The 15,720-nt window shown below is 42.0% G+C and overlaps 1 protein-coding gene across 1 annotated transcript in view; it reads right to left on the bottom strand.

The window, feature by feature from the left end:
• Positions 1-15,720, bottom strand: part of HMCN1 (hemicentin 1) — a 186,131-nt gene that overhangs the window by 135,354 nt on the left and 35,057 nt on the right. The window contains exons 5-6 of the mRNA XM_065841673.2: positions 5,579-5,750; positions 3,804-3,910 (exon numbers count right to left, since the gene is read on the bottom strand). Coding sequence (XP_065697745.2) covers positions 3,804-3,910; positions 5,579-5,750 — 279 coding nt within the window. The remainder of the gene's footprint in view (positions 1-3,803; positions 3,911-5,578; positions 5,751-15,720) is intronic.

The raw sequence follows: 15,720 nt of genomic DNA, 5'->3' as shown, positions 1-15,720 counted from the left end.
CCGCACGCAGCAGCAGGACCATCTTCCTGAAGAAGCATCCTTCCTCCTGCACAAACCCTGCCATGTTTGCTGATAACACTATGGAGAGAGGAGCCTCATCTTTGTGTCATTGCTCACCTCTGATCAATAGTACTACAGCATATAGCTCACATCCTAATTATTAATCCCCATAAAACTCAAATGTTCCCCTACCCATGCATGTACCACAAACATACATGTAACTGGGCAACAGCCACTCAACAACATCCATCCTTCCAGAGTACCTCAAAATGTAATGATACCTAGGACATTACAACCCAATAACCTCGTACTAAACCCATAAACAGCTAACTTACGCATACCTCCTTACCAACACGGAAGTGCCCAAATACACACTATGATTGGTACCGCCCATAAAATGCAATATCTCCTGAAGTACATAAAGCAGGGACCAGGGTATTTTTTAATCTTACACCTCACGTGAAATCAGCAACTTGATGCAAGTAGGATCCATCATGACTAGCTTCAGGTCCATTCTTCCCCCCTACACCCTAGCACTTGTTCTTTTGCGTCTCTGGTTCCTATGTCAGGGCCATAACTTGGCAAATCCCATGAATTTGCTCTTCACAGATACATCTGGTCGGGGTCATACCTCACCATTTCAGTCCGTGATCATGGCATTCCCCGACCTTGGCGCCTTTGTTTCTCTTTTCTCTCTCTCTCTCTCGCAGATTGCCCTTCAAGTGCAGCAGGTGAATTGGTTTATATCCTGCACCTAAATTATGCGTTATGACCTAATATCGACCTCAGGTCCTGCTGGCGTTACGGTTTATGGATAAGCGGTATCACCTTTACACTGATGCACTTTGTATTCCATAACTAGGCTGAATGTAATGGTCTAAGGACATATAGAGCTCCCCCTGTGCGATGCACCTTCTTAACCATCTGGCAAAACTGGGAGGAAAAATAATTTATAAAATACACAAGCATGCACAGATTTGATGTCCTCATAACTGAAGCACCTGAAGGCAACTGGAGGCATCCTGCAGCACAACAGGCAACTGGGTTGCATACTGTGTGTTTTCTTTTACTCCAACCTGTGATTCAAAGGCTTCGCTGAGCACTGAAACTGCACTAACTCTTGCTTCTGGATTAAGGTGAGATCTTCTTTGACTGAACATTCTCCAGTTCATTTATGATCAGCTAATACTGTTTAGCTCACTGTGACTTATCACGCTAAAATGACAACTTTTTGCACTTCTAGGTAATAAGTACCTCTATAAGCTCTTTGCACAAACCTAATAAAGATCTGGTTTGCTTATAAAAGTTAAAGTAATTGAAATATTTCAACTTTTTTTTTTAATGTATTATTCTCCACAGAATTGGAGACAGCATTACACTGAGCTTAGAAAAGAAAAAAACAAACACAAAAAGATTAACAACCCTCACTGCAGGAGCAGCCTGATGCTCTGGCAGGGCCTGGTTCACATCCAGCTGAGTGCGCTGGCCCGGTTCCTGCGGAGCCACTTGGCAGCTCGCGCCACGCCGAGCGCCAGCCCCGGCTTTCGGGGAGATTATTGGCTCTGCCGGGTGTTACACCGGGACCCTGTAAGGGTGGCGAGCTGCTCTCTATGCAGTTCGTGGAATCCAGAAGTTTGGGCAATGCAGCGAATGCATAGACAAGTGGTTCCACATGGCTCAGCTCACTTCGCAGGGCCAGGAGAGCTCACGCAGGGCTTTTCCTTTGTCTGCTCTCTCTTTCGCTGTGTTGGAGGGCGCTGAACGTTCACTACACTGCATGCTGAACCTAAAAGACTCCAGCAAGCAACAGAGTTGAATACTAAGGCACTGACTGTAGGAAAAGTTCTCTCACTACCCAATATGTCTGATGGCATTAAGTCTAGCAGGATCCAAACTTTTTTTTTTTTTAAAAAACTTCAATTTTTAAGACCACCAGCGTGTCTCTATACCAGGTTTTTCAGCATTTCTGGTCCTGGCAGCATAGACAAACATTCAAACAATTCTCCATAGAGCTGCTGACCTCAACATGCTTTTCTAGTTCCACTTCTGCAGCAGTATCAATAAATTCCTACAGTAAGGTATGTGAATTAACAACCTTTTTCAAACTACCTCTGCAGGTATGGCACAGGCAATACACAACATGCATCCATTCCACACACCTCATTGTGAAAATGGCTATAAAGGCACCTTACACAGGTGACTTCCCCTCCAAAAACAAGAATATAGTAGAATAGAGTAGTTCGGTTGTAAGGGGCCTATGCCAGTACAACTATTTCCATATCAATTTAGGAAAGCTGGGATCATGGTGCTTTACCTATTTAGAGACACACACAACTAGACAAAGCATGAGTCAGTTTAGGCCACAGTTACACAACAGTCGAGAAGATGATATAAAAACTTACAGTTCCTTATACCTCCCTTCCTCTCCCCCACTCTAAGCACATGTCACAACATGCTGCCCCCTACAAACTAGTTCAAGGTGTAGATTCAGCTTTATTGGTTTGAAGATAAATCTGTCCACAAAACACAATGAAATAGTGTGATTTCTACATAAACAGATTGTAAGGTGTGGTAGTGGAGTGTGATTTGTTAGTGTTCTGAAACATCAGCATCTAGCCATAAAAAACAGTGTTGGGGCGAGTCCTTCAGCTTATTTAAATACTATCTTATCAATAGTGCAATCCTTAAAGTTTTGACATTCCATTCACAGCTGGTGCAACTACATTTTGAACCATTGACTAAAAACATGTTATAAAACAGAACGATTCACACATACTTCTCCTTACGCCAAGTCCTAAGCTTCATCTTCCACTTTGCCGCACTACAGTAAGTATTCTCGCTCATCCCTACTATTGTTTCAGGTAAGCAATTTTTGGCCTGACACAGCGTGTTAACTTGAATCTCTGCTAAATTAGAGGTTAAGGCTAGTCTAAGCAATCCACTTCCCGTTCCTGATCTGTATCTATTTTATGCATACATTTATTGATGTATAAACAGTAGATTTTTAGCTACACTGGCGTTAGATCGCAGCCCTCAGCTCTTCGTGTGGCAACAGGTCATAAGTGTTCTCAGAGGTTACTAACGTGTGACACATATTGTTCACCACGTGCCTCGCAACTATGATACGGCCCTCACAGGAACACATGGCCAAAAGCAATGTTTAAACTCACACTGTCACCCAGAGAAAAATCCCATCGAGCCCTAGATCTAAGTGGTCTGAGCTGGCCATAGTCAGCTCCAAGAAGACCATTTCAACAGAGTCTTAACAATCGTTTCTTGTTATTACTGCTAAGCATGCTGTTCTTCGTGTTTTCAAATCCTTTAGGGTCCATTCTGTGACTGTATGTGCTAGGAGAGCATTCATATGAAAAAGAATCGTGTACATACTGTAGTATTTAAATAATTAAATGTTATTTATTGACTTTGCAAACCTGCTAATGAAACCTCTGGCCTGCAAAGTGCACGTCATCTCCCTCTCCCATTCCTCCAAACATACCTCTGCGCCCACGCTCTCTACAGAGAGCATCTGCTCGCTAGACTCCAAAAATGCCGTGCTCACTTCATCCTTTTACCATCCAAAGGAAAAGGATGACCTAAAGACTGTAAAATCTAATATGTTATCATCTTGATAAGTATTTCATAATGCTGCCTTCAGAATATGTCACAACACAGAGGTTAGAAAGCACATTCAGTATAACACAAACTCACCTATGGATATCTATGATAAATAATATAGTGAATCATTATACAGCCTCCTTTGAAGCTACAGCATAAGTCATACATGATTTCTGTAATAACCTTACCTTAATTGTCCATGTTCCAGGCTCTGGATCTTTGACATTTACTACCTTTGCAGAGTTGTGAATATTTAGCAATTCATTCAGTCCTGATCCTTTACTGATCTGCTTGCCTAAAAAAACAGGGATTAAATACAATATTGAGTAAATACAGTATGGAGTAAACACAGTGTTGCCTAAAAAAAAGAGAGGGGGTAAACAGAATCCTGTTCTTTTGTACTGATGTATTTTTGATACTTGGCTTACTCACTAGTTAGTGGTCAGTGACATTTACGACAGTCAAAATTCCCTGTAGTTCTTTGCCAGAATAATAAAAATGCTCATTTATTCTCACCCTTTTCATTCACTTGGGAAATTTAATATGGCCAACAACAATACAGAGCTGCGGGAAACCTAAAAACTGTGGGCAAAACAAGTTCTTCACAGAAAATACTCAGCTCTTGGTGAAAGGAGGCAGCACAGAGACAAACTATGATAGCCTGAAGGAGATCTTATAACAGACTTACCCTAACCTGCCTGCTAGCTGCCAGCCCTCTTTCTCTTCCACCCTCTAGACCTATTTCAAGCAGGATAAACTCCACAAGTATTAATAAAAATACTGATAAGCCAGGTTTTCCTGGCAGAGGGGAATAGCATGTGACTAAGGGTGGGGATGCAGATGAGACCCTCACAGGGAATTCGGGCTGTTAGACATCCCAGACCTCAATAGAAAAGTGCAAGTTGTCATACTATAATTTATATGTACACCTATGCATACCAATATATGGAATTGGTTCTCTATAGAGGCACTTTGCTCCTTACAAAGTACCATCAGCACTAAAAAACACATCTGGCTCAAAGGTGAAGTTGAGAGTGGGATGTCCTAGTGTAAATTTTTAGGAGCTTATTAGACGTGCCTCGACTAATGTCAGTGAATCTATGTGGATTTAGATGTATGGGGGTGAACTATGAGAAAGGAAAACAGATAGAAAGGGTAAAAGCTCCAGCTGAGCCTGATGGTTGTGCGCAGAACTGTGTGTTACCGTGGTTTGAAGAGACACTCGGCAAATTCCCTTCCTATAAACAAAGTAGAATGACTCAGTGGGGGACAGACCAAATAATATTACAGGGAACCCCATCCTGTGCATAAAGTAATTCCAAGATACTAAAACTTCAGCTACATCCTTAGCCAAAAGTCATTCAGTAAAGACAAAGTATTATCTGAATTTATTTCTGGAGTTCTGTTCCAGGTTTCTAAAGCATCAGCATAACAACAACCAGCAGATCTCTCCTAAATACCTTCAGTTACCAATCAGCACCCAAGTCTGTTCAGTCAGAGATGGGCACATGAAACAGGGTTTGATTCTGAATGCTCTAACAGTTCAAGGATCCAGACCCGAGTTTACCTTTCGTCACATAAAAAACAACTGTCATGTATAATCCCTAAACGATGGTTCAGTGAATAGATAAATACATGAAAGCCAAAAGTGTCCAGAAATTCGGCATGCAAAGACACACAGTAAGAAAGGAGATGGAGGTGAGACGAATAGGAAGGATTTCCAGTTTCCTCTGAATCAAAAAAATGGGACATTGGGAACAGTTTAAATATTGGAAGTGCATATACCCAAAGATCCTGCATTTTAAAAATAAAATAAAACTAAAAAATATGCAGAAATCCTGATACTGGTTTTCAAAATGTGAAAGACATTTATGCATCACAAATACGGCCTTCCCTCTTACAGACAGCAGAGATGGTTTGTATGGTTTTTTGCTATCACAAAAGAAGGTATAAACTACTTCACCTAATGGATCATGAATTTCAATGGCTGGTGAAGGACCACTCAAGGACACCGTAACCTCTTTCAGACTTGGATCAAAAGGGATCTGCCAAGTATTTACAGCCATGGTCAAATGATCTGTAGACAAGAGATGCACTTTGGAGGCTTGAACAGCTTCTTCAACCCATTTTAACACCTAGAAGAGAAAACAGCAGTTCTTATTATACTGTCAACAGTATTTGCTGTCGAAATATTTTCTGCTGAAATACTGTCTCTACTGTCTTGTAAAAATTCTGTGTTAACTTCTGTTATAATGGAAGATCCCTACTTTCACTGATGATGCATGGGTACCACATCACCCTGAGCAAACACAGCGGTAAAGGACTTGCCTAATGCAATCACCCAATGGATCCATTTCAACAAGGATATGCTGGAGATGGCACAAACAGGGTTTCCACTTGTATCAGGAACACACAAAGAGCACAGGCATATAGAAAGAAAAGACAGCATTGCAGGAATATCCAGGGAATAAAGCATCAACATCAAAGCAAAGGTGTGCTTCAACTAGGGCTGTTCTGTGTAAGAATCAATATACGTGATATCACAAAACAGCCTGGAAAAACAAGGAGCAAAGCTATGTTGGTTTACCAGCGCAGTTATCAGTTCTGAAGGGAGTAGGCTTATTTACCACATTAGGACAAATATATTTTTTAAATTACTAATACTTAAGAGACTCACAATTTTAATAGAAGATATTCCTGAAGCCATGATCGGCATGATGTTTAAAGGAGTACAGAAAAATACCCGGATACACCTCTACACGATATCCACATGTATGCTTTTAAAAGGAAGTAGGGATGCAAATCTATGCATATTTCTGGTCATCAGCTAACTATTAATTGCCTGAAGCAAGAAGGAAAACTCCTTCATGTAGATGTACTGAGTAATTGTTATCTATAGACTTTTTCTATTTTTTCCCCTAAAGCGCCTAATACCAATTACTGTAAATAGAGGTGTACATTGTCATCTGTTTTAAGAAAAAAATAACAGAAGCAGCCAAAACTCAGACAGAATCTAAGGTCTCACTCTTACAACTAGTGCTGACTAAGAAGCTGAGCATCACCCAGCACCGAAAACGTGGCCCGGGCTCACAAAATGGTGTCATGCAAGTGGTGCCGGGTTTCCCCAGAGCACATCACACACATCGCGTTTACCTCAGGTTTGTGGAAGGAAAGAGAAAATGAGATGGTATTTTGCCCAAGCATAAAATTGGAACAATATAGGCGGATGATGCTGCTATAAAATGTGTGTATTTCACCTGATTTACCTGTGTATTTAGTCCTGGTGGGGAGGTGCTGGCAGTGAGGCAGCCCCTGTGAGGGGAGACCAGGGCCTGCCCCAGGCTGGACATGGCCGGTTTCAGCTGGTTCAACAACAGCCCCACAGCCCAGCCCCTCAGCCATGCAATGTAAATGTAGTTAAGAAAGGGCAAAATTCTGCCTAGGCCATGAGGGGAAAAAAGTGTGAGGAACAGTGGGAGGAAAGAGAAGGAGAGAAGACGGGAGGCGGTGCCATGATGGGGCAGAGATCCGCAGCAGCCCATGGAGCAGAGATTGCCCCAGCAGCCCACGGAGGACCCCACTAAAGCAGATTTTTCCTGGCAGGACTGCAGCCCATGGGAGAGACCACAGGGAAGGAGAGGAAGAGTATGAGGAGGAAGGAAGGGCAGGGAGAACCCCTGTGTGCTGACCAAACCCCCATCCCCTGCAGCACTGAGGGGACTCGGGAGCGGAGCTGAGCTCAGAAAAGGCGGGAAAGCTGCTCACACTCGTCTGGGTTTCCCACTACCTGATCGAATAGTTAAATACCTACTTTAATCTGCAACAAATTAAATTGCCTTGAGTCAAGTTTGTTTTGCCCTCAACAGTGATTAGTAAGTGACTTCCCTGTCTTTATCTCAACCATATTCTTACTTTCTTTCCCTGTCCAGAGCGAGCAGTGAGCTAAGTGGGAACTCAGCTGTCGGACACTGCAATCAAAACCCCAGTCTCCCCTTAAAAGAAACACCTGGCCTGTCAAAATAAACTATACTACATCCACACTGTACATCACAGAGCTGCAGGTTTGGTTTTTTTAATCCCATTGAAGCACTATCAGTTTCGTATAACATCGTGAATATGATTCACAGTAATAAGGAACCATGATTTTAAGTTACATTTAACCATTGCTGCATCCAGGAAAAAAAACCCTTTTAAAGGAGCTTCTGATTATGCCAGTTCAAAACTTGGAAACCAGCACTAAATGAACCTGGACCTGTCAGCCATCAGCAATGGAGGGACCTCGAGAATGAGTCCTTAGCTCTAGGACCTTGATCCAAGACACTAACTCGAAAAAGTCTCATTTCCATGGCTTTTTGGGCAAAATTTGCATATTTTACACAAAAATGGGTTATACCATAGGCTTCTGAGCAAGATAATTTTGCGATAGTAACTAGATTCTAGTCTGTTTAATAAAAACGTTGTACTATGTTGTACTATGAGTGCCCAGGAACCCCACTGCGAATGTGGAAGAAGTTTCACAAGTGAAGGGCACCATTCAAAATGTATTTGAAATAGCAGGGGAATGTTTTCATAAATTATGATCCCTCCACTAGCAGTAATGCCTCACCTGAGACATGCCGAACCGTCCTAAAAAAATGCAAAGTGAAACAGCACTGACCATATAACCACAGCGCTGTGTGCCCTCCTCACAAGGGTCTGTATAACAGGGAGGTACTCAGGCCTACTTTTAAAATAACATCCAAAAAAATCACAGTAAAATTAACTATACTACTTAAAACCCCTGAAGTAACATGACCCAAGAGAGAAATAGGGTGTCTGCAACAGCTATTCAGCAACTCGGCTTGCTTTAGACAAACCTGGAATGGGAATCACAAGACTTCAAAAAGATCCAGCTAATTTTAAGTTTTACCTTTTGAAATTCTACATTTGGGTCCACAAATGCTTCCAAAAGAAATTTCAATCAGTTCTACTCATATATATTGAGATGAGTATGACACTTTTTTGCACATGGCGTATGGAAAGGTTTCCATTTAATTCCAGGATCTTAACCGCACATTTTTTAAACAAATTGTAAATTTTAATGAACCTACACGAATTTTCAAAGGAAAGGAATTTTCCAGTCTAGCTTAAACTCATTTCAAGAGACTTATGCAAAATAAGTCATGAGGTAAAGCATCATTGCAGGAGCTTTGCCAATACATAAAAGAATTGGAATCACATCGGTATTCGTGCACAAAATCTTCCTTAAGCTCAGAAGGGTTAATATTACATACCTGAAAATTGGTCAAATTACACTGCATAGCAACATATATACAATAGGGTGGGGAAAAAAAGAAAAAACACCAAAACACAAACAACCACAGTTATTCCCAAATAGAAAACACCGATGGAAAGAGCAGGCAATGCTACCTACGCACTACTAAAGCTTACAAACCATCTCTCCACATCATAAAGCATCACAAGATACCTGTGGAGGATTGCTCTAGCCCATCCCTGCATTGAATAAGGGGTGATTTAAGTTTGTTAGATGTTAGAGAAGCTCACCTACGGCAAAGAAACTTCCCTAACATTAGAATTATAATGATAAAATTACGAGTTGATAGCATACAAGCACACATGATCCCGGTGATCTCAAAGCACCTTGTTGACCTTTGGCAGGACCCACAACAAGGGAAATGCATCTTGAAAGCAGATTCCTGGCAGTGACACAATTCCAGCAGCTCTTTCCAAAATACGTAAAGCAAAACTTAACAGCAGTCGTGCCGATTATAAAACGCGCCTGCAGTCAAACGATGATCTTGCTATTGGTTACTTCCTTTGGGTGCTCAGGTTTTATGTGTTGGTTTTTAGATGTTGTATTTCTTGAGGACAGGAGCATGAAGGGATTGTTTCTGAGGTGAAACCAGCATGAAGAATTCCTCCCTCTTCCCTCCCTGCAACTGCTTGTTCTCCTTTCTGAAGTTTACTGCCCCATTTCTGGAGTCACGTCGCAAGCCAAATCATTGGAAACACAAAATCATTAAAAGGATCTGGATTGAAAACAACCACAGTCTCCAAAGCTCCATCGCGCACGACTTCAGCAAAAGAATTTAAGACAGATCCTTGCAGCTCTAAAACATTTTGTGTCTGCTGTGGTTTTTGTTCCCTAATTACATCTCTCAGCCTACAACATTGTATTGATTCCTTTTACAACACATATTGCTTTCGTACAGCGTAGTTCACTTGGCACCACTGCAACTTACCTCTACAAACCTGGGAGGCAAGTGGGAAGGCTCTCCACTGGGAAGAATGAATCAGCATGAAACCACTTATTTCAAAACACACATCTAATCAAAACAAACACTTTTATAAGCCCCAGATATCCTTTTCGACAGACGGGCTTGCTGAGCCATGGAAATTGTCCCAAAAGCTCACTTGATTCAAAGGTAAATTATATGAGGCCTTGTAGCCTCTCACAGGGAAACACAACAGTTATTTAATGATGCACCACAGTCTAGGGCACTTTGAGAGAACACTAAAGAAGACTTTCAAATTAGAAAAGGAATTTTTGCTAAGGGAAGATGAGTAATTTCAGAAACTCAATTCAGATGACACTCTTCTGCAAACATACCAACACCAATTCAAACGGCGTTGGGAAAAGAAGAGCCTGCCTTGCACCCCAACTCCTCACCGCTCGGTGGCTGAAACAACCGCCACCTTTCTCCAAATCCCCGACTGTCAGCATCTCCTGGGCATGTTCTGGTATCAACTATTTTGGGGTGTGGATGGAAACCACGTTCGAGGTTTTGGTTTCTTTGTTGAGGCAACCCAGCACAATGGTTCACTGCATGGGACCAGGCTGCTTTCCATCAAGGTGAGGATATGCCGTACCAGAAATCGGAGTGAAACCTCCCTGGTAAAATGCAGGAAATAGTTCACGGGTACACAGTCCAATCAGGTCAGAAATCTAACCTGAAGAGCACATATTACTGTCTTGACAAGTCCATCAATAACAGAAAACACAGGTCCAAGGGATAAGCTCATGCACCACTTTGCCAAAGCTAAAGAGCAAGTGAACTACTACACAACCCACATGTCAGCACGAAACAGAAATAAATTCATATGCACTCACAAGAGGACACATTTCGGAAGCTGTAAATCACAACAATTTGATTCCTTACGCATTTCCCAACACAGCTGGGAAAGTTTGTCAACAAAATTACGCTTTAACCAAGTCAGAGAGAGATGACATGTCTGAGACAGAATGCTGGGGACACACAGCTACCAGCGCACGACAACAACAAAATAGTATTGACATAACTGAAGACCGCCAAAATTGGTATAGCTGGGTTCTTTAAGAAATCTCAGTATAAGGAATTAGCTATATTCTCTTTCCAAGAGAAGGGAAAGGAACATTTTCCACCATCTCCACCCTCCTCCCACCTCTGACTCTCATTTTAAAAATCAAAATTTCATTCAAAAACTATCCAAATCCACTAGACCAGCTGAAGGTTTGAGTTAGCATATAAATGGGAATTTAACGCAGTTCATCTCATTTCTTTAAAGCAGTAACACACACCAAAAGCCAAAAAAACCCAAACCAAAACACCAAACCCAACCTATTTTGACATCCCTTTGCTTTCAAAAGGCTTCAAAATGTCAGCTTCAAAGAAACCAAACCAATCAATTAAAATAAACAAAAAACCAACAGCTCAGTCTTGGAGTTGTAGATCAATTTAAACCAGCTGAGTTTAAACTGATTTTCAACTGGATGGCTGAATACACCCTACATTTTGTGGTCCCTGCTGGAAATTGATGATTTGCAGGCAATGAAAACAAGTTCTGGGTGTGTAAGAAAATGTGAACATTTACCAAGATCCAATCTGAGTCCAGAGCACAGATTGAGCTCAAACCTCTCTTTTTAGAATTCATTACCAAGCTGGTTTTTGTTCTTAATGAAAAGAGTCTTCCACTAAGCAAGAGATTTCTAGACACCTTTACTCATCTGTGATAGTTTGATAATTTACCTAATGGAATAGATGTAAAATTCAAAGACAAGTATTGTCATAGTTTCACCTCAGGTGTATAAGACTAATTTTGAGGATACCAGGTTTCTATCTGTGTATCTTACAGGATGAGAACATTTATCTGCTCTTGAAGGAGGGAAATACGCTCCCGCATGAGGGAAAAAGTTATCTTAAAAAGAGTTTGCATCTTCTATTTTTGAAATCTACGGAGCAAAAGTAAGGCTAGAAAAATGTGTAATGTTTCTGAAGAGCAAGCATCCACATTTTATATTTTGATTTATTGAGAAATAAAAGTCAAGTGGAACTGGCTCCTGATCCTCAGAGAAGTCCAACCAACACTAAACATTAAGCGCGGGCTCTCACACACACGTTATGCCAACTATGTCTGACCTTAGGCATATGGAAAAGTATTCCCTTATATAAATATTAATCTAGTTATATAAAGTATCATTTTTAGACTCTCTGATGCCTATGATTGTACTTCGATCAAGTTGACAAGGGTTCTGTCCTCATTGTTGTATTTTTAGCTTATGTTACATTGGCCACACCACCTTAATCTCTTTATTCTCCTTACCCAAAAGGGCAATGACACCACATTTCTGTCTCCCAGAAGCGTTGTGTGAATGGATATCATAATGAAGTACTTAGATCCTACAGCAACTGCTGTAAACCTTGGCTAAAATTCCAGTTTATTAACTGTATGCAGGTTGGCTGATGACCCTGAGGCTACTTCGGAGTTCTCCTATGGCAGAAATTACCCTTAAAATGTGTCACCCAGGGAAGAATTATGTTGTGCAACTGGCATTTCAGAGAAAAGAAAGCAAGAACACCTTTGTTTTTCACCCAAGTATATATCAGCAGTAGAAGCTACTGAGACTGAGGAAGGGACTGAAATTCAGAGTGAAACCTGCCTTCAGTTTTTGAGAGTTTTTCAAGTTCCAAAATGAAACTGGAAAGCAACAGCTGCCTTAAGTCTGGCAGAAACTTGTTTGGATAGTTCAAATTTTCCCCAAAGGTAATTCCGAGAGATCCGTTTCCCAACCCTGCCGCTCCGAACAGGTTTGCAATACTGCTGCAACACTGCTTTGGAAGTAGATGTATTTTTTTGTCCTCACTTGTGGACCCTTACAGAAAGCCCCAAAAACAGCAGCAGCTTTTGTCGTTCTGCCAAAATGTGACTTGATGAATATTGGTAGAGGGGGAAAGGCAAACACAGGAATAATTTATAACATTTCCCTAGAGAATTTGCTCTTGCAACCTGCCCTGCTGTCAGGTCCGTCCTTGGAATGCATACTGAAACGTGGAGAAATCTATGGAGCACGGTCTCTATTCCCATTTGTTTATTCTGTGTCTTAAGAATATTTCTCAGTCAGAGCATCAGGTTTTGAAGTTAACTGTTTCATTGCTTATGTATATGTCAGTTCATCCTTTCACCCAAAGAGAAAAATAATGCTTTTAAATGCATGTCTAAAATTTGACTGACAGTGCATGTGAGAATTATACTACGAAAATAAATCATAAGTTATACAGATAATTCTAATTACATGTATAAAAACCACACAACTCAAATGTTTATTACCGTTGAACACCAAGCTCTTCAAAGCCTGGAAACCCAAGAATTAAGCCTGCCTGCTTTCAGCTGTCCTTAAAACATCCTTTTGCAGTTCCTGTATGTACATATGTCCTTATGTACATTTGTCCTTATGTCCATGAGCACAATGTTTTTTTTCCAGAGAACCCAAGTTCAATATAAAGAGAGAAAGGACAGCTGTAACTATTTCTTCTTCTCCCCTGTTTGGCATTCACTGAACAATACTTATCTTCTGAGTAGACACATGATCTTGAAGGTAGCACTCAGCCATGAACCATTCCTCCCTCTTCTTCTCCAAAAAAGCACAATGACTAGTTCGGACTCAATGAGAAAGCAAGAAACAAAGCTATGCAAGAAACCTTCATTTTAAGCTGTAATTTTAAGCTTTTGACTTTTGTTATTCTTGTAAAGCAGTAGAGGGGCCTTTTACATTTTTATCAAAGTGAAACAAAATTGAAATTTGCTTCCTCATGTAGGATCATGCAAACAGACACCTGGTTCACACACTATACTTTAATACTAACCCGAGCATGTAGGTAGAACTCCTTGGTTGCCATCCCCTGTGAGGACCAACAGCCAGGAGAAACAGGATGCTTTTCCAGTGACTTTTAGAGGTTTCTGTTCACAGCAAAAGAAGGATTCTGGACACCATTCCTAATCCACATGAACTTAGAGATGTGGATCTTCTGCACCTTCCCCACACGTATGACCCCTTTGTAGCATCTGTTCTGTTACCCATCTCATCCCATCCCTGTCTTCAGTCCCCTTCCCAATCTTCTCCTTTTATTCACAGGTTTCTCAATCCAATTCCAAACTTTTTTTTGCCATCTAGTCTCATCCACCTTTCAAGTCACTCAACAACAACCCCTTTTTCCAAAGTCAACACCGTATCTCCAGTTTCCTTCACAGTCATTCTCAGTTCTCCTCTCGTCAATGCAAATCACAGAATCTCAGAATGTCAGGGATTGGAAGGCACCTGGAAAGCTCATCCAGGTCAATCCCCCCGCCGGAGCAGGAACACCCAGCTGAGGTTCCACAGGAAGGTGTCCAGGCGGGTTTGAATGTCTGCAGAGAAGGAGACTCCACAACCTCCCTGGGCAGCCTGGGCCAGGCTCTGACACCCTCACCAGGAACAAGTTTCTTCTCAAATTTAAGTGGAATCTCTTGTGTTCCCGTTTGAATCCATTACCCCCTATCCTACTGTTGGTTGTCACCGAGAAGAGCCTGGCTCCATCCTCCTGACATTCACCATTTCCATATTGATCCCCATGAACGAGTCATCCCTCAGTCTCCTCTTCTCCAGCTCCAGAGCCCCAGCTCCCTCAGCCTTTCCTCACACGGGAGATGCTCCACTCCCTTCAGCATCTTGGTGGCTGCGCTGGACTCTCTCCAGCAGTTCCCTGTCCTTCTGGAACTGAGGGGCCACAACTGGACACAATATTCCAGGTGTGGTCTCCCCAGGGCAGAGCAGAGGGGCAGGAGAACCTCTCTGACCTACTGACCACCCCCTTCTAACCCACCCCAGGTACCACTGGCCTTCCTGGCCACAAGGACCCAGTGCTGGCTCATGGTCACCCTGCTGTTCCCAGGACCCCCAGGTCCCTTTCCTCTACACTGCTCTCCGACAGCTCATCCCCCAACTTACACTGGAACCTGGGGTTGCTCCTGCCCAGATTCAAGACTCTACTCTTGCCCTTGTTATATTTCATTAAATTTCTGCCCACCCAACTCTCCAGCCTGTCCAGGTCTCTGATGGCAGCACAGCTTCCAGTGTCAGCCACTCCTCCCAGCTTGGTGTCACCAGGAAACTTGCTGACAGTCACTCTGTTCCCTCATTCAAATCATTGATGAATATATTGAATAATCCCGGCCCCAGCACTGACCCCTGAGGCACTGCACTAGATCCAGGCCTCAACTGGACTCTTCCCCATCAACCACGACTCTCTGGCTTCTTCCCTTCAGCCAGTTCGCAGTCCACCTCACTGCCCGGTCACCCAGACCGCACTCCCTCAGTTCAGCTGTGAGGATGCTGTGGGAGACTGTGTCAAATGCCTTACTCAAGTCAAGGTAGACCATGTCCACTGCTCTGCCATCATCTATGTATATGGAGAGTCCATGTCTACTTATTTTAAAAATCAGTCAGAAAGTTGTATTTTTAAGCAGCCTAGGAAAAATCTTCCCTTCTAACAGGAAGGTTAGAATAAGAAAAGCAAGTAAGTGTTTAAATACTAAAAGAAATGGAAAACATCTCCTCACTAGCTCAGTTCTTGTGAATTCCCAAGTTTTAGCTGTACTGATCAGTCCAGTTCGTCACACACAGTAATGACTCATTTGTACCACAAACAATCAAAATTACCTGGAGGTGTGATCTGAACCACCAGTGACTAATTAGTCAACACCATTTTTAAGCTGGACCAAATTAAGGCTCTGCTGATGATCAGTGTTCATCATAACACCAGCCCTGGCATCGGGACAAACCTTTGGGCATCAGAATCATTTACAGGAATT

This window comes from Patagioenas fasciata, chromosome 6, assembly GCF_037038585.1.
Source record: "Patagioenas fasciata isolate bPatFas1 chromosome 6, bPatFas1.hap1, whole genome shotgun sequence".
NCBI lineage: Eukaryota > Metazoa > Chordata > Aves > Columbiformes > Columbidae > Patagioenas > Patagioenas fasciata.
The sequence above is the reverse complement of the archived record's forward strand: the minus strand, read 5'-3'. Positions and strand labels throughout refer to the sequence as shown.